Source organism: Melospiza melodia, chromosome 5 (assembly GCF_035770615.1).
Source record: "Melospiza melodia melodia isolate bMelMel2 chromosome 5, bMelMel2.pri, whole genome shotgun sequence".
In the NCBI taxonomy this organism is placed as follows: Eukaryota; Metazoa; Chordata; class Aves; order Passeriformes; family Passerellidae; genus Melospiza; species Melospiza melodia.
Window position 1 is genome coordinate 11,572,859 of NC_086198.1, and position 20,423 is coordinate 11,593,281.

Below are 20,423 nucleotides of genomic sequence, written 5' to 3' on the forward strand. Positions count from 1 at the left end.
TGTACTTACTGGCAGGATTACCAGTAAATTCCAATAAGCTCTTGTCTGTTTGAAAATGTGCAGTATCTGAGTGGAGCAGGCAGTGCAAGGCCTAGTCCCAATCAGAGCTGAATCTTGTAAGATTTGAGGACCTGATAGTAGAAAGGACTAGAGGAGAAATACCTGAAATGGAGGTGCTCTTTACTGGAGAGTATCAGCAGACCTCTGTGGGAGAGCAAAAACACTGCATACACACACACAAGCCCTACCTCCCCTCCCAAAATACCCAAACCTCTCAAACCCCAAAAGCCTGGAAAAAAAAACTAAACCCAAATCAAAAAAAACCCCAGTGGAAACTAAAGGAAAGTCTTTCCTTTAGCACCAGTTCATTTCTATTAATCTTCAGGGCTCAGCAAAATCACTGGACATGTTCAGCATAAAATCTCCATGCTTCAGTCTTTCTGGTAATTTTTGATAGCTGTAGGAGAAAAAAATCTCCTGCTGCTTGTGTTCCCTTCAAAACTTTCTCTCACTCATCAACAAACCAGGATGTGTAGTTAAGACAGGACAGCACTCAGCCTGCACTGTGAGAAGCAGTGGGATAGATAGGGCAATGCTTCTCTGAAGTGTTACTTTCCCCTGCAGGTGTCATAGTCCCCTGTTCTTTAATGTACAACTCTCTTGGGTATTTGTGAACAATTGCCTTGCAGAAACACTTTCCACTATGAGTAGAAAGTGATGAACTTCTCTTCCCTTGCAGCATTCTCTTAGTTTCTTCTGTAGGGATTTGAGGAATTTTTTTTCCACCTTTTCTCTGTTCTATATATTTATGACAAATAAATTCAAAGGATTCCTATGTAAGCAAAATACATTTAATTCAATTTTCTAGCATTGAATTATTTGAAATAAAATTTTGAAAATCTCATTACATTTTCCCAGAGTTTTTTTCTGAATTAAACTATCTGTGCACTTGCTTCAAGCTAGAAGGGTGCTACACCATGAGCCAATGCCCCTTTTAGTCCATACTTTAGAATATCTACAAAGCTTGGGTTTTATATCCTACAGCTGAACAGGTATACTATACTAAAAATTCAATGAGTCATTGTTCACACAATTATTCACATCACATTATTTAAAAGACCTTTGTCTGTGAAACCTGGATTGTTTGTTGACATTCCTATACAATCTTATGTAAAATTCCTGAGGTTTCCAGAAGCTTCTACATTGATGTAGGTGAAAAATTTCAATGCCCCTGTTTTTCTGTTGTTACACTGCAGTCACACAAAACCAAAACTACCTAAGTGCCTCTGTTTAGGAACACCAAATTAAAATTTTTATTTACATTGGATGTTTGGCCAGTTGTATTCCTTGGGTTATTTTGTGTAAAGGAAATGATGGTGTCTAGTAAACAGATGCAACATAATAAAAACCTAATATTTACCTGACTTTTAAAAAAAAAAAAACATAGTAATTTAAATATATATAAAACCTCAGATTGATATTTGTCTCTGAAGTACAAAACCAACTGAGGCACTCTGAATAACTGTGAGATGAAATAGTGCATGTAATTCACTAGCCAGTTGAATACCTTTGGACTAATTTGGCATGCCTCCAAGTTATGAACTCAGGAATGAAAATGGTTTAATTAGTGTAAGCAGAGAAGCCCTTCTGAATTTATAATCCGAAAGCACTAGCGTGTCTGCATGTTGATTTTTTCCTCTCCTCTCAGCAAACGGCAGCGAGGTTCACATCAGCAATGTGCGCTATGAAGATACAGGAGCTTACACTTGCATTGCAAAGAATGAAGCAGGGGTGGATGAGGATATTTCTTCTCTCTTTGTGGAAGATTCTGCTCGAAAGACTCGTAAGTATTGTGAGAAGTATAAAAATACATGTCGCCCACACTCAAACATTTAATCAGTATTAAAACTATGAAACATTAAATACATTAAAATGAGTTTGTACAGACAGCTGATTTAAAAAAATAAAGTTCAATTAATGGTATCCAAGAGTCACTGGAGGCAGAGTGCGCAATCTGCAGTACATTTAGAAGTAAAATGAAATCTCTGATTCATTGTGTGAACCAATATATTTTTTACATTGCTTGTAAATTTTTGTAGTTTCCTTGTGAGAGATGTGTTGCTGACAAAGGGAATGTGAAGGGAAAAAGAAAAGGGATGTCTGTATATGGCAACTATTAATGTGTTTTCCAGTAGTTGATGGGGTGTGGGAGGAAGACCTTTCCTTCCTGTCTGTTCTTGACACACACCAAGATTCAAAATCAGCCTCATGATGTGACAGTAATCATATGGCTTGATCTCACCTGCTGAAGTGCCCAGCATGTCCAGAGCAGTTCCAGCCTGCCCATGCTGCCTTGTGCCTGTGGAGGAATAATGAGCATATTCACTTCTATTTTGGGAGTTGAATGTGCCAAAGAAATCAATATCACTACTAACAAGCAGTATTCTTTATCCTCTGTTAAATGGTAGTGGGATTTATAAACCCTGTTTTCCTATTCTTTGTCTAACAGTATTTTTTGTCTAACAGTATTTTTTTCCTCTTACCTCACTTTGCTTAGAAAAATCCATTCCTGAGTTTATATTTCACCCATTTTTTGTTTGGTTTGATTAGTTGGCTTTGTCCGTTTATTTTTGGGGTTTTTTTTTTGAATCTCTTATTTTAATGAACACTACATACTTATTAGAAATACATCCAGTAAAATGATAGTTATCTTACTACTGAGTGTGATTGCATTAACTTAAGACATTCCTGTTCATTTGAAAGCATATTCAGCAGTGTCAAGTACTCAGCAGGGTACCCATGGCAGAATTAGTAGCACAGCAAGTCTGCCTGACACTTACAAGCCACAGGACATTGAGTTCAGTTACATATAGGTTTGCTATGTTTGAAATATTTTAGAAGAAATCTTCCATGTAGGAAAATTTTGTAATCTAAATGTTGATATCTTTACTTAGCTGCTTTAAGTAAGACTAATTATAACTGTAATTTTTCAAATGCCTTAACATGGATTTTTTTAAGTGTCATGAAAATTACTGCTCAGATATTTTTGGGAAGACACCTGAGGATAAATAAGTTATTTGATCATGCAGAGTTTCTGGTAATGTGAAGTAGCTTGGCCACTTCCATTTGCCTATTGCATTGTGTGAAAAATATTGTGAAAGTTGCCAAATTTCAAGACCCTGATGAACTCTAGTTGGTTATGTATGTGTTAGGTTGCTATATACATCTTGTTTGGCCTTAACAACAAATTATTTGTAGCAAACTAGCCAGTTTCAGTGTTAGTAATAACAACAAATTATTTGTAGCAACTAGTGTTTCAATTAAGTTAGTCAGTTTAAGTTTAGTTGTCAGTCCAGTTCTGCAGATCTGATCTGCTGTGAATATGTATGGATATCCACAACAATGCAGAACACTTTTTCAGGACCTGTAATATGATGTAATAATTTTAGATCTGCTACCTTAGCAGGATTTGTAAAATCACATGCCGTACAGTGAACACAGCTTGTAACAAATGCTTTAATATCTACTAGCAGTAAGTTGTGAGAATGACCATTGGTGTCATGAAAGATGTAAATGAAGGAAGACAGAATATAAAACAAACTATTTCTAAGACAGTTCGTCCAAAAGATATAGTCATTTTCCTTCCTATAAAAATGATTTACTCTGCAAGTTCTGTGTTGTATGTTGAAGGGAAGCATTTTACCATTATGTTCCTTGGTGTTTGAAAATGGTTTCCCAAGAATTGATCCATGTGTAAATACTCATAAAATCCAAATATGTATAATTATAGCATTCAAATTTAGGTGTAGCAGATATTTACATGTTAAACTCCAAATTGTTCAGAATCTCATTTTGGTACATGCAAGAAAAATAAGGTACGTACTAATAAAAAAAGCACTGACTCTCAAAATCATTGTCACAACTACATGAACAAATTACAACAGGTACACATTTTTATAGATGCAGTTTAAAAAGCTGCTGCTGTTTTTTAAAGAAATTTCTTTGCAGGGAGGAGTTGCTAGCGTTGGAGAGCTGCTATCAGAAGTGGAAGGGCCTCATAATTAACTCTTTTCTGTTTGTTTTTATATTTCCTCCAAAACTCTTCTTCATACATTAAATTAGGGATTATTAGGGAATAAAATCACATAGGTAAAACCACCTGGATAGGATTGTGGGCTTTTTTTACCCCACCTACACATATTAAGCACAATGCTACAGCTATTTCTATTTCAAGCCTATTGATTGGGTCACAAGTTATATTCTAAAGATAGCCTCTGATGAATGTAAATGTGATTCTCTATGATCTGATATAAACTATTTCTGTCATTTATGACAGTTTTATAAATTATTTTGCTTTTATCCTCCTTTAATAGAATAAATTAGACACATTTTTAAATTTTCTTTTTTGGAGTTCCTTATTAGAGGGCTCCCTTTTGGAAATCTTAGGATACTGTTTTGAATAAAATAAGATCAGTTTCTCACTAACTTGTCAGTTAGTCCGGGCTTTTCTCCTTTGTGATGTTATATAAGATAAAAATCAAAGCAAAATAAAAGCATTTCTGAACATTGAATTGATTTTCTATTGAGAGTTCAGTGAGAACTTTACAGTTGAGTTCTAAAATACAAAGTACAATTGCACTGCCTTGAGCATGAAAAGAATTTCAAAAGCCACTTAAGAAATGCAGAACATTATTCCATTACCAGTGCATATATTTTATTTTCTAGGAAGTGTAATAGTTAATGTTCACTTTTGTACTTATCTGAGCCATTGTTTGGGTGCATGGGAAAACTTTGGGGGTTTAATGTTACTTCACACAAAAACCTAAATTTTTGTTATTTTTGTGTGGAATTTTGCTTTCAACGCATCCCAAATATATTAAAAATTCAGTTCAGTGCTTTGAGAAAAAAATAGTATCTGTGACAGAAAGGGCATGGATAGTTGATTTCTCTGTAAACTGGTCATTTAAACAGCTCCTTAGAGATAATACTATGTTTTCTGCTACCTTGGACTAAATAAAAATCAGTGTCATTATGGAAAAGTAGACTGTTAAATAATAAGCAAAACTTTGCCTCACTTGTCTGTCTAAAAGTTCTCTCAGATTGCTAGGTTTTCATAATTCATAGGGTTGATACGGATGCATGTAATGCATATGTCTGTATTATAAAGGGAAAAGAAATGAAGGCAAAGCTATTCTGAACTGTGGGAAGCGTGATGCTGGTAGAAAAAAATAAAGTTACACAATGTCAAGTATGAATTAAGGGTGCTAGGAACTTGTTTATTTTGAAGTTTCCAGTTTCAGAAATTTGAAGTCCACTTGCCAAGAAAAATCAATATACTTTGATGATAATGGTTCATAATCAGGATGGTAATCTAGATGGAAGTGAATGGAAAATACTCTGAAAATGCTTTGTCATCCAGATCTGTTCAGTAAATGCCAGCACTGAACAGGGAAGCCTTGCTCTGTCTCACATAGGCAAAATTTTTAACATTGGATGGTAGTCTCCAGGATAGTTTGGCCTCCTCTTAGCACATCAGCCTTTTTCAATGTGCACTAAAAATAAGACTTCTGAAAACATGCTTTCATTTTAACAGTGTCTTTGGTGAGAGAAATCAAATTATTTTTAAATACTTTAACTTTAGCCATGCCTTTTACTGATTAACTCATTCTGTAGCTGAAATTTTATTTATATATTTAACAACAGTAGATGGATCCTTTTTGCTAGATTTGTGAAGTTATAATGGAAAGTTTTAGTTTATATTACCTATATAAATGTCTCTTACAAGTACTGGTGATAAATTTCTACTGCTCTCTATTATCAGATCCTGTTTAATTCCTCTGATGTTGATAATAGCAGTAGCATCTAAAATACTTCTGAATGTGAGAACTGTGCTGTTTTGATTCTCTGGAGAGTGCAAATTCTCTTTTTGCTGTGAATTCCATTTTCCCTCAAGCCTGCAGTTACAGCCATTGAGAATGAGATAGCTGGTCTGGTTGATAGCTGAACAACCCCTGTGGTGACTGGTAAAAACATTCTGGGGATTAATGACCTGGTCTAAATCTCATTGAGGACACAAGAGTCTCCCCTACTGTCATGATCCTCTAATAATACCTGAGACAGCTCAGCTGTGTTGGAAGGACTCTTTGGTGTAATCACATTCGTAAATACAAATAGCAGTTCAAAATCTCATTTGATTTTCATTCCAACGTATTTTTATTTTTCAGAACTGGTATTGCATGGATTCATAGATTTAAGAATGATGGAACCATTTTATCTAAATCAATTCTATCTTCTACATTTCACAAGACATTAAATTGCATTCTGCCTGAATACAGAGCAAATGCTTTGTTTGCCTGAAGTGTGTCCTTACAGAGATGCATATACCCGAGTCAGACATGCAGAGAATCAAAAAATTCCTTATTTCTCTTGATATTCTGCTTTATTTATTAATCAATTTCACTAATACAGAATAATGCTCAGTTTCCGTTTGAAGTCAATTTTTGCTTCAGTTGCCTCCTTTGAGTCTCTCTCTTTTTTTCCCCTCCAATAAATTGACCTCTTAAGAATTCTTGTCCTATGAATATATTAATATTGATTGCAAATTCTCACACATACAATATATAAGTTTCTCGTAATAAGATAGTTAACATAGTACTCAGTCCTCTTGTCTTGAGAATTCTAATTGTTTTAGTAGAGTTTGGTTTTTTTTAAGAAAGGAATACTGCTCTTTGCACAAGAAAATTTATTATTTGTTATTTTTAATGTTCTGGAAAGCAAAATATATATTTGGTACATTTTCTTCCACATCAGTCCTTTGTCACTATTTTCAACTAATACCAGCAGTGGAAGTTTGTTTATGTGTTTATCTCCCATATGCTATCAGACCTCACTGTCCAAATCCTATTCCTTCTCACCTGTCTCAGTTAGGCATAGTCTGTTCTTTGTTTGCCAAGACATCTACATTTCAATTTGGATAAAAAAAAAATAATTTATGTTACAGATGAACTTGACAAAGTCATTCAGTTTGTTAAAGCTGTTGTTTATCATTATGGGTAATTCACAGACTTCTTAGGAAATGATTTTGTATTTTGCGGGTCATTGATGAAAGTGGTTAAGACACGATTCACTACCTGTTGCTCTGGACATGCTCCAGAACTTTCTCCTTCACCTTTTACTAATGATTTAACTACATTTTCAGATTAATTATTTTGGCAGTTTTTAATTCTATTAACATATATGTTACCATTATTAAATAACTCATTTAATCAGAATATTCTGTCTTAACAAATCAGATGTTTAGCAAAATTATGGGTCACAACTATATGAATTTTTATATTACCAAATTCCTATTTACATTAAAAAAATTGTCAGGTTTGCCTGTGAAGACCTGGTCTCTGTTAGAACATATTAGCTGACTTATAACTTTATTCTTGTTTTTTGATTTCTTAATGAATTTAATTATGGGCAAGTGTTGTCTTTTCTTTTGTCTGGGTCATATAACCCAGTCTAACTAGTCTGCAGCTACTTGAGTTACTAAGTTTCAGGAAGTGAGGCAAGTACTAGGAGCAGATATAGTGGTACTTTATGTCACTCTTAAAATTTATGATGTATTCTGAAATGTATTCAAAACTAATAGCACCAGACCAGCTGAAACTTTTAGCAAGTAGTCTATGCATTGCATTTGGACCTGTTTGTTTTTTTTTTAATATTTGTCTTGACTACACATCATTTACCTTCCGTTTTAGTCCTTTGTAGGGTAGAAGGTATTCAATCAGGCTGTGGTTTCAGTTATTATCCTGCTCCTGTACAAATGCAGGACAAAAATATTTATAGAAGAATATTGTCAACAGAACATTAAAAAACTCAAATGTGTTCATTGCAGTACAATTTAAACCTTGAATAGCTCTGATGTGACAATACTTTTCTTCTACCTTTAGCAGCGATCTGTGATGTTTTCCAGGGTTTTTGCTCCTGCAATGTATAAAGGAATCCCAGATGGCTGGAACCTCTTCTGCTAGCAGAAAAATGGAATTTCATCATAACTAAGATTCCTTATTTTCTTTAGGACTCCAGTTTCTCTCTTTTTGTAAACAGGTTCTATATTCTAGCACCCAGCATCCGTGCAGCAACTGATAAAAGATGGGTTTCCATTTTCTAGCTTGTAATACGTGCAGGTACATTTTAAGAGACTCTCAAATCTTTTATTAACAGGTAACTTCCTCCTCCATACTACTGGACTTAGCTTCATTTAAAGCATGAACACACAAATGGACAGCTCCACTGTAGTTCTCTGTTGCTGACTAGATATGATAATCACGAACACAGACTGGATCAGCCCAAGTCCTAGAAGCCATATGGCAAACCAAAGTCGTCATCTTGCTGTTGTTGAAAACCTGTTTGGAACCCGAAGAATTTAAATACAGGACAAAGATAATTTGGCAGTGTATCTTGACAGTATATTTATGAGAAAGGTGGAGTGGGAAACATGTTACTGCATTTTTTGTTGATACATGGTAGAATAATAATTTCAAAGAGAGGAGGAAGAAATTGCAACTTCCATCTGTGGAATTTATTTATTTTGTGAGATTCCATTGAAATAGTAGTAGTACCAATGGAATTGGTCCAAATTTTAAATTTTTTAATGAAAGTAACATTAACTGACTATGGAATATAATACATAGCTAAATATACCAAATAAACTATTTTATTAACTTAGAAAAAAGGTAGCTAGGAGGACTTAAGCTAATAATAGAATATTAAATATAAATAATAGAGTAGAATATATCACTGTAATTTGATACACATATGGAATATCAGATTACACTGAATATAAGGGGTTTTTTTCCTAAAGAAGAAAATATGGTAATATAGAAAACAGGAAAATAAAAAACAGTCATCACCAAAGACAAGTGAATATTTTCAGGGGTAATTTTTAAGTACTTAATTTTTTTTAGCTATTACTAAAATATTTTGAAGTAAAGTAACTTTAAAAATCCATATTTTTGGTGGTTTCTGGATAACTTTGACAGGTACTTTGTATGTGCTTTAGTTTCTTTTCTGTTTCAATTTAGATTAGTTCTACTGTACTAGAGCCATAGATCATAAAAACTCATGCTGTTGCCTTTGAAGTGAAATAGTTCTGTGGGTTTGTGGTTTGGGGCTTTTTTTATATTTTACCTTTTCCTAACTATTTCTAAAAAATTGTGTTACATAGTGCAATTCAGTTTGTGATTGATTAATATGACTTCTTAGATGTTTCTCTAAATTTTTTTTTGTGACATGCATGCACCTTGGGGAGACAGCTGTCATGATAGAGAGTTATCAAGTAAAACTATTAGGACATTTCCCAGACCAATTTGAAGATACTTGATGAACTTTTAATATTTGGTAGCTTTTATTTTAGTTATCAGCCACAGGCTCTTGTGTTACTGAATTCACCCACTATGACATCATCAAATATGGCAAAGTAATTTATCCTACAGTTTCTTTCACTTAGTCCCAAAAAGCAGAACAAAAGTTCTCTTTTTGTATCTCTCTTGCACTGTATCTTAGGACTAAATTAAAAAAAAATAATATAATTGTTCCATGCCATTAAGTAGCTCTATTTCTAACTGTGACTTTTTTAGGTAATGTCATAGTCTTATCACCTAAAAAGATTATGTGATCTGAATGCTACTGGCTTGACAGTTTTATGGCCATCATAAGCAACACAGCATCTCCACTGTCTAGAACTGGGAATAAGACTAAAAGCCTTTTGACTGTGATTTATGGCCTAAATTCTCTCTGAAAGGCTTCATGTAATTTTAATAGAATCTTCCTGTCACATCTGATACTGAATGGTACCTATTTACCTAATTTTCTCAGAGATAATTTATGCTGGCATTTTATTTTATGGCAGAACTAAACAAGTTTATACTTGTTGACAGCATTGTGGGCAAAGACTGTGTTTCAAACTTCCAAGTAATTCAGCTCATGAACCATTTTTTCTTCCTGCTAGTGTACACTGGATTGAGTTAATGTGCTATGGGAAAGGATTTATGCATGATTCATTATAAAGAGTTATATAAAACGTAGAAAAATAAGGTAACATGTTCATATTTGAACAAAATTAAAGTGTCAACTGTTGACTTTTAACTGATAAATAATAGTCTAATATATATAAACCAGATCTTTGGTTATTGTATTAACCTAAAATGAAATTGAAGTGCATATCACATGAGAACAGCCTAGAATTTGTAATGGCAATTAATTTTAAAATATTTGAAGCAAGCAATAGATAACTTTTTAAAAAGTATTGGCTTCAAAAATAAATTAGGTTTTATATATTTGCATTTGTTTATAAACAAAACTAATCTGAATTTCTTATAGAAAAAGAATGAAATTAAAAGTAGGTATGTGATTGTGGAATCTCAGCAAAAATGTAACTCATGTCAACCTCATATTCACTTTTAACGCAATTATTTCTAATATAAAAATAATAATTAAAAATGTCTGTTGTTCAGCAAAAATATAGTAATTATGTTACAGATTTACCCCATAACATAAGGGCAGGTTTTTATAAATCAGAATTGTGAGAAAAGAGAGTAACTTATACACTGTCTTTATCCTGTGTTTCGGATTAATCAGAACAGTTGGCAATGGTGGTGGCTATGAGTGAAGTAAGGAGACAACATCACTTTAAACATCTTGAAATTACTCTTTTAATACAATAGAAAGTACAGCAGATCATGATAGTACAATTCTGAAAAATTATGTTGAACTACACATTTTTTTGTATGACTTTATTGCATTTCTCTCACTGTCCTATCTTCTATTACATCTGCTTGTGACCTTTTGCCATCATGGAATGCAAGGCTTTGAAAGGGACAGTGGCTTCCTATCTTTTAATTAATATCCATTTTGTTTGAGTATGTCTGGATATATAATATTGCATGCTGATTACTGAAAATTTGAATAGTTAATAATGCCAAAAGGAAGTAGAAAAGTTACCTTTAGTCTTGAAACTCAAGGTAAATTTTGCCTACACACACTTTATTTCCAAAATGCATTGAATGTTTCAAGAAAAGAAAAGTAGGGAGGAATAACACTAGTTGACAGTTGAAATCTTTGAAATTGTCTATTGAGACAGAAAAGTAAATGCAATGAAATTTATTACCAAGGCAAGAAGAAAGAGAAGGATACAGAATTTATTTGCAAAGTGATATTGCAGTACCCTCATTCATTTCGTGCTAGAAATACCATGGATATTTGCAGTTGTTGTTTCCATCAAAAGTGTATAAGAATTTACACTGCTATTAATCTGCTGCAGAATTTCATGAATTACTAAGAACAGAGTTTTCTGAAATATGTGCAACCTATTACTATTCAACCAACTCAAAGTATAACAAAGATGAAGAACAGGGATTCAGATGTTATATTAGCTGCTCCTAATCAAAGGCTGGGGCTGTACAGAAAACCATAGAATAGCTGTGGAAGGACAATGAAGAGTCATTCTTATGGAGCTGTAAGTGTGCTTGAAAAGAAAAAGAAAATAATAAGAAAGTAAACCTCTTTCAAGAAAACTTGGATTCTCCCATGTCTTGCATTGCTGGGGGACAAGGGAGAAGAAGGAACAATACAGACTTCTTTTTGATGACAGTATAAAGGCCCAACAACAAATGATGTAATAAAATAGCTGCTTTAATAAGATATAATAAAAAGAGAAATATAGGTAGTGAGTAAATCTTGCAACCCTTCACATGCTAGGCATCACAGATTTATTTATGCAGCATGGGATTATTTGTGGGTGGGTTTTCCCACAGCAAGCTGCACAGATCCTGCTCATGGAGAGGTCCCTGCTCCCTGGGTGCTGTAGTGGTTTTATCTGGTGTAACAAAGAAAGCCATATATTTATGGCAGGTTGCAGTTTGTCATAAGGTCCATGAGTGTGCAGCACAGGTTTTTGTGGGCATTCCAGCACCTACCCTTGCAGCAGGTACCCATGTGACATGCAGGCTTCCTTGTCACAAGGCCCCATGTTGAAGACATAACCTGGTCAAGGTCACAAACTTTTGGAATACAATGTCTTCTGCAAGGCTCCCAGCGCATCTCCTAATACTGTTTAATAACTCTGTGGAATCATGGCAAAAGAGAAGATAGTGCTCTCTCTTGAAACCAGAACATGTTGCTGAGATCTGTCACTAATTCTGTATGCTTACATAGTGGATTTTACAAATGGTTGAGAATTTAGTATAAAGTGTGTCTGGAAAATGTTAATTTTGGCTTAACCAAAAAGGAAGGCAAACAATATGTTCCTTAGCATACTTTATATCTACACATGCTGTACTTGTTCCAGCATTGACCTCTTTATCTCAAGACTTGACATCTTTCCTGAAAAGAAGTTATAGGTCTGATTGAAAAAAAAGAGGTTTCTTGATCTGTTAGGTAAGATTGTAGCTGTTGTTTATAATATTATATTGCATTCTTAAATTATATCTCAATTTTTTCTAGCTGATTTGCTAATTTTAAAATTAATATGTGAGGCTTTTAAAGCACTTTTATTATCCTGCCCTTTTTCTTGAGCAAAGCTCAGAATCATACATATCATTTTACATTAACATAAATTAGTGTGTTCTGTACTTAGCATCTTAAATAATTTTGTTTGATCCTGTACAATTTCCCACACTTCTGTGATTGTAATTACTTTTTATTTTCTTTCCTATGTCACCCCTAGAAAAACACTGATGAACTGTATAACATTATGGCTGTATTTATGGGACCTCAAGTGTCATGTATTACATGGTTTTTTCCTCACAATGTGAAGAGAAAAGTAATTTTAAAGGAAATCTTCCAGATTGCCCTGGGGAAATGAATTTGCTTTATTTAATAAGAAAGACTGTGTAACACAATATAGGCAAATACAGAATTGTGATTTGCATCTGGAGATGCTGTCTAGGCATGTAGGGATAAATTTTAAAGTTCAGAACGCATTTGCAGCTGAGTCTGGTGAATGACAAAAGTTGGGCTTCTACAGAGACATCAGTGTGATAAAGAAGGTTAAGGGGGATGGGGACCTGATGGCAAACAATCTGGAAGGGGACAAGTTGTACTGCAGGTTTTTTCACATCTGTCTTTCCTAGCAAAACTGTTCCTAGGAATGTGACAGCGGTGGGAAGGTTTGGGAAGTCATCCTCTGGCAAGGAAGCTTTTTTAATCCGTGGTGTATAGCATCTGATTGAGACCATTTAAATGAAGTGAACTTTCACAGCTGAAAGGGCCTGGATAGGGTGAACCCAGCTGGAAAAACTGGCCCATGGCATTGTGAGGGGACTCTTGTCTATGTGTGAAGGATCATGGTGATCAAGGAGGTTCCTGCAGACTGTAAGAAAGCCAGCGCCGCTTTTCAAGGGCAAGAGGGAGAATCCAAAACACGATAGGAGCATCTGCCTCATGTCGATTTCTGGAATAGAGATGGAGCATTTCACCCTGAAAACTATTCCCAGAACTAGAAGGTGATAAGGAGCAATCATGATGGATTTACAGAGGGAAAAAAGTGCTGGTCAGCCTGACAGCCTTCTGCAGTGTGGTGGCTGGCAAGGTGGGTGTAGGGGATGTTGTTTAGCAAGTCCTTAGAAATCTTTTGGATACCCTCAAAGGCAAAACCATGAAGTTCAGGCTAGCTGCACTGACAGGAGGGTGAATCCAAAACTGGCTGCACTAACAGACCCAAAGGTCAGATTCCAGGGCTGTGTTTTCCCTCTCCTGTCTGTTGAAGTACAAATGATGTGGGAAAATCTTAGTACCCAGGCCTTTTCTAGAGTGATAGTTCCTGTTTTCATTCTCAGCCTTCAGCTGTCAGCAGATGAGGAACTTCTGTGTGCCAACATAATTCTTTAAAATATGTCTTTCATTGCTTTTTGCAAACTTTTTTTTTAAAGCACACTAACGTTTTTAGCTTTTGTAGCACTGTGTTTCAAAGAACCTCCCAATTGCATTATGTGTGTGTGTGATATGTGTGTTTTCTATGTTGTATTCCTCTCCTATGTTTAGGATTTTTTAAAATTTCATAAGTTCATTACTTTGCAATATGTGTTGGTTTTCAGTGAGGATGTTTTAAAAATTTGATTCTGTTGCATGCTGAGTTCTAAATACTAAAAGTTTGCAAGACTATATTTGTTTTCTTTTTTTTCCTCCCCAGACAGAAAGAGGCAATATTAGGATAATATAATTTCATTGGTCTCAAAGGTCTAAAATCCAATTATAAACAAAATGGCCAAATAAAATTTATGTTTTCAGAGGAAAAATCAACGTTAAAGTTTAGTTGCTTACCATGCCATCTTATAATTCCATTCTTGGTCTTCCAAAGAGAATGGTGCACATTATACAGCATGGCAATTTTGGTAGCATGGTTGAGCTACAGCCATACAGAAAAATATCCTGTGTATATTTTAATTTTTTATATCTCTCTCATAAATATGTTCTGAAATTATTCTCTTCAAAGTCCAGGGTTTAAAGGAAATAATGAAAATTGCAGCACCTTTCATTAATATGTATCTTTCACAGGCATGAAAAGTGCACATGTTTTTTGTAATGGATTATAAACCACACTGCTGATAATGGTTAATGGTGTAATGGAGTTAGCTTGGAGGGGTTTAGTAGGAGTGATGGGGTTTACCTTGTCCTAAATAACTACTATGGCTAATCACAATTTAGTCACATGACATAGAGAACTGTTGTTAATTTACTGTTTCCAGTGGTTTACCTACAAGAGTATTTTAGTGAATCAGAGGTTAAAACGTTATAATTATTTCAGAATTGATGTATCTTTCTTTTTTTCCCTTGTTCATTTGTATTTTCTGTTCTTTCTTTCTCTTACATGCTGCAGTTGCAAACATATTATGGCGAGAGCAAGGTACTAACGGAGATTACTTTTGTTCATATTTTCTGTAGTGTGATGAAATGCTCATCTGTTGTTTCTTGTGTATGTGTATCTATGTTTGTTTGTACTCTACAGTCACAGTAACTACCTACCCCCTTGCAACACTAAGGAATTTGACTGAAAAATATTAAAGTGGAAATGAATCCTATAAATGTTCATACTTTTGTGAACTGCTTTTCATTTTTGGGAGAGAGAAGGAAATGAGCTGTTCACAGTTTTGACAATTGTTTGAAGATACACAACGAGAAGCTCATATTTAAAATGTAAACCTTTAATTGTTGTCATGGTAAAACTTCTAACCAGTCAGCCTATAGGCTGTTGAGATTGATTTTCTTCTATGAATCTCTCTTATTTGACAAAATTATAATCTTAAAAAGTTTAAAATTGACATACCTGTTGTTGTGTAATTAAACTAAGCATTTTATTCTTATATTCAGGAAAGGTTTGTAAACAAATGTTGGGGGAAGGAATGGATGTTTGTGATGAACTGAAGGATAAACATAAATAAAGACACAATCAGGTGTTATTAACATAAAAATCATGGAAATACTTTTTACAAGCCAAAAATAGGTATTTATTTTCATCTATATTACATGATCTCAAAAATTATCCTCATATTCCAGAAAAATACCATAATCTAAGAGTTGTCATGAGTTCCCATTTTGTTGCTCTAAGTAGCCTGTTCTTCATCTAAAGTTGCAATTTAAGAATTAAAACTTTTCAGTAGTAAGAAATTTTTTCAATTATTTCCATTGGAAGATTGATAATACAAGATAACAAGTGAATCAGGCTTTGCTGTAAATTCATGCTAGAAATGATATTTCTGTATATTTTTAATTTTTTTTAAATCCATTTAAAGATTTAAAAATCTGACATTTCATTTGCCTATGTAGTAGCCTTTGGCATTCCCATTATATTTATAAATATAAACTACTTCTATTTTTTGGTACCTGTTTTACCATTTGCTCTGCTGGTACAAACAATAATTTCTGTGATTGTAGTGGAGCTCAGCTGTTATCCTCCTGCTCTATTGGCCTTGCAGATTACAAGTGATTAGAGTTTCATACAATTACACTGTTAATGATTAAACTGATATGCAACAAATTTGTACCAAATTCTCAAAAGTATGCAGTTCTCATCTCTTGTTGGGAAAGCATCATTTTATCTCAAAACTGAAAACATTATTAGTATCGCCTTGATTTTTTAATTTTTTGTCTTTTCAAGTCAATTTGTTGCTTTCAGTCATTAGAATGCACCAAGGAAAATTTAACTTCTGTGATAAAAAATACAAATTAAAAATAATAGCCTACCAGAGTCCTTATGGTAAAGACATTAAAATTTCTCTGTGACTAATGTGAAACTAATCAAAAAGCAATGTATAGTACCAGATCTTGTGTCTCCTAGAGCAGGTACTCTCAATCTCTCTGCATAGAACTGCAGGCCAATTGTTGTGATTCCAATAAATACTGTTACTAATTACAACATTGGAAATATTTTACAAGAGAGCAATACCCTGAAGATGCCAATAAACATCACTACCAGCTTCTCTGGGCCATCCATATTCTGCCATTATCTGTTACCAAAGTATTAACACATAGGAGGGGAGGGATGGCTGATTAGTAGGACAATCAAGATCATGAAACCATACATGGGTCTTAATGCCTAGAGATATATCTGTATCAAGTTCACAAAATCTGTATCAAAACCACTTGCATCAGAAAATCTTCAAAAAGGATTTTGAAGGTACATGTGTATTACAGTAATAATTTAATATATAAATAAATACAAATCTATTAATATATATGCAAAAGAATCCCAACCACCACCATTAAAAAAAAAAAGTTTGCCAGTTTTAAGTATCATATTAGTCTAAATAAAGCAAATCTATTTATCTGTCGCTTCTGGCACTGCATTAAAAATGTGCAGGATTTTATTTAGTGGGAGGAGGGTAGCAAAATTAAGTCAAAAAGGAATAGCTCCTGTAGTTCTGAAAAAGTGGCTTGCTGAGGGGATTAGATATTTGTGCAGATTGGATATTTGTACAGGTATCTGTAGCCACTCACTCAAATGAAGAGTTTTGCATCATAATAAGTTGGAAAGGGGAATTAAGTAATTGGATCCAGAGGTTAAGTTTTGTTATATGAACTGACTCCCTTAACTTGGTATTGAAATGGAAGAAGGACGTTTCATACTGTATGTCCTTCGCTGTTTTTGTAGAACAGTTTGATTAACATTATTATCCAGACTTTAGAAATAAAGCCCTAAAACTTCGGGCTGTTTATTAGTCATAAATAATACCTGTATATTTGAAGATTTCTTTGGAGTATTGGTACCTGAGGTGGAGGTTTAGGAGCCTGATTACCAAATGTCTGGGTCACCTGGGGCTGTCATCTGAGCTACTTCCTCACATTCTGGTATTGCTTATCCTGCTAATAACCATAATACACTTCAGCCAGTGAAAGGATGGAGAAGGGAAAACCCTGTTTTGTGCCCAGCCATGTTCACGCATTCATCCCCAAGGCGCAGTGTGCCAGTTGCTCAGCTATTGATCTCTACGCTGTGTTCATTGGTACAGGCAGCCTAACATCACTCAGGCTTATCTGCAAATTTCAGCTGTTCTTACATGGTACAGTGTCAGGCATTCTCTGAAGAGAGACCTGAACATGCTGTCTCGTACAGGCTGTGTGGTTTATCTGCACACAAGGCACACAGGTGCCCACTGGCCAGAGCGGCCTTATTGCCCTGAGTACACCCTGTGCTCTGAACAGACATGACTGGGGAGCTTTCCATGAACCTAAGCCTGCTTATATGCTACACCTCATGCTGTATAGGCAATTTTCTCTCCCAATCTTTGCTAGCCTGTCAATAGATAGATTCAATATGAAGTGAGGAAAACCCTGCCTGGAGACTGTCTCTCTTTCTGGGAAAAATTGGCGAGAAATGGGAAATGATTCCACAAGATTTCTCAAAGATAATCGAATGTGTTTGTTCTGGGCATAGCCTGACAACCTTCTACATACTACAACCTTTAAAGAACTGTGTTAGCAATGTGATTCCTAACGGGGATTGGAAACCTTTGTGTACATGTGTACATAAATGCATATATACATACATACACAAACATTCATTCCCCGTACCCCCTCTTGATTTTCTTATTATTTTATTTTGTCTTAAGACCTGTTCTCTCTCTATTAACATTGGTTTTCCCTCAGAGTTTAGGATAAGCAGAATTTCAGATTCGAGTTTCTTTTTCATGGGTTTGACTCCTCCATGTTCCTGTACCAAATATTGTTATGTCAAGTGAAAGCTTAGGTCCTGTGCTTAGGATGGATGCAAACTTTTACCATTGTAGCCAACAGTTTAGTTGTCAGAATAGTTATAGTTGATATATATGATTTTCTGAGTACTATGATTTTCTTCAAATAATTGTATGAATATGAGCTGATCATCCATTATAGCATCCACATAGCAAATCAACAACTGTTGTCTTAATTGGCACACAGAAAACTAGTGAGACTGTCCTTTTCTGTGGTCGTGACCATAATCACAGATATTGTGAGACTTCATGTTACAGATCTGGTTCCCACCTTCTGCACAAAACTTAGCATCATGTATTTCAGCAACATTGTGGAAGAAGGATTGAATAGTTCTGTAAACACCTATGGACCTTCAACCTTGGAATCAATGTCTGCCCAACTCTGTCTATGTAATAAAATGAAATGGAAAATATTTTCTTTTCTGACAGAAATATAAAGTTTATAACCAAGACTCATGTCTTCTGTTTTATGTTGTACACGAATTATATTGTCCTCCATCCCTAAGCAAAAGTAAAAAAAGCATACATAGAAAATTTATATTTATTTGATTTCAGTGTAGATGATTTCACAAGATCACTTTTATTACTGCAGCTGTCAAACTGTGTATTTCTAGATCTGTAGTCATTAACACACTGTCTTGCCAATGGGAAAAAAAAAACTATGTAAAATTCTAAATAATGTAACAGTTTTGTTTTAGTTTTACAAAAAAAGATCCCATAAGTTTAGCTGTGTTACTATTATACACATTAACAAACTGATCTTGTACCAAATTGTGATTAGGTTTTTAGTTCTAGACAAGGATTTTCTTTTTTGTCCTTATTTAATTTTATACATTTCAATGTGTTTTTGTCCCTAAGGTCTGGGAATTGGGAACATGTTTTATGTTTTTTATGAAGATGGCATCAAAGTAATACAACCAGTCGAATGTGAATTTCAGAGGCATATTAAGCCTAGTGAAAAACTCCTCGGTTTTCAGGCAAGTTGTCTTTAAAAATCTATTTGTAGTGTTTTCTCAGTTATAATTTTCTTTGCATACAACTTTATTACTAGTTCAGTGTCTTCTGCTTGATAAATTCAGCCGTGTCTTCTGAATGAATAAATAGCCTGTAATGGTGATCTCAAAATTTGTTGTGTTGACCTCTATTAAATTCAAGCTTTCAGTCCCTCTTTTCTGTTGAATATTCCATGAATACTTTTGAAAACCTTTTCTTTCTTTGACTATCTTTCTCATTTCCCAGTTCTTTAACAGTTCTCTATTTCTGGATTTGTTGTTGGTTTTTTTTAGTCTCCACCAGCTTCCCACCTCCAACCCACCAGTTTAAGTTCATCTTAATGAATCAGGGATTGGTTCTCTCTGTATTAAATATAGAATCTTTTGGGGAGTGGGGAAGTGTTAATGGTTTCTTTTTCTCCACTGGATGTTTGTCTGTATTAAACGTGTGAGGCAAATCTCTGTCCTAGTAAGTACTCTCACAGCTTCCACTGAAGTTAGTAGATATGATTGATGGTTTGGTTCCAACTAAAAATTCATATAAGTAGTTTCAATAACTTTACTGTTAACATATTTATAGCTGATTTTTCCAAATTCTTAGAATTTATGATATAGTTTCCCTGAGTAGGATACATAAAAACACTAGTGTATTCTCCACTTCCATTTATTCTTGTGATGTTTTTCCTTTACTGCTAATCAAATTGCTAGCTGACATGATGCATGTTCCCACTGGAACACTTGGTACTAGTCACTACATTAAGACTTACTCTATATGATATATCAGCTTTCAAAAATAGTAACTTTTTCTCATTTGGATCTGAATGAGTGACCTTGAAATACATACTAAGCATTGAGCTGTACACTTTGGGGTTTTTTTTCCTCTAATGTCTCAATGACAGCAGAACTAGAGCTGTCTCAACGGAATTTGCCTCTTCTGTTATCATTATTGATGTCAAAGGCTGCTGCGCTCAGCAACAAGATTTATTTTAGTGGGAATAATTATGCTTTGAAAAGCTAATCATACCTTGATTCGTGCTGCTTAAGTGAAACTAGATTGACACAGTCAAAAAATAAGCCAAAAAGCTTTTTTTTTTCATGGCTGTTTAATTAAAAAGCTGATCATGTAAGAATTCTGTTAAAATTTTATTGATTTAAAGTGCAGTCTAGATTTTAAGAGTATTTTTATTGAAATGTGTCA

The 20,423-nt window shown here is 34.4% G+C and overlaps 1 protein-coding gene across 5 annotated transcripts in view; it reads left to right on the forward strand.

Annotated features, from left to right (window-relative positions):
• Nucleotides 1-20,423, forward strand: part of FSTL5 (follistatin like 5) — a 270,592-nt gene that overhangs the window by 210,157 nt on the left and 40,012 nt on the right. For 3 of the 5 annotated variants that reach the window (XM_063156281.1, XM_063156280.1, XM_063156282.1), the window contains 3 exons: nt 1,709-1,843; nt 14,864-14,890; nt 19,092-19,210. In XM_063156281.1, the coding sequence (XP_063012351.1) occupies nt 1,709-1,843; nt 14,864-14,890; nt 19,092-19,210 (281 nt within the window). The remainder of the gene's footprint in view (nt 1-1,708; nt 1,844-14,863; nt 14,891-19,091; nt 19,211-20,423) is intronic. The other 2 variants (XM_063156283.1, XM_063156284.1) reach the window with 1 other exon arrangement.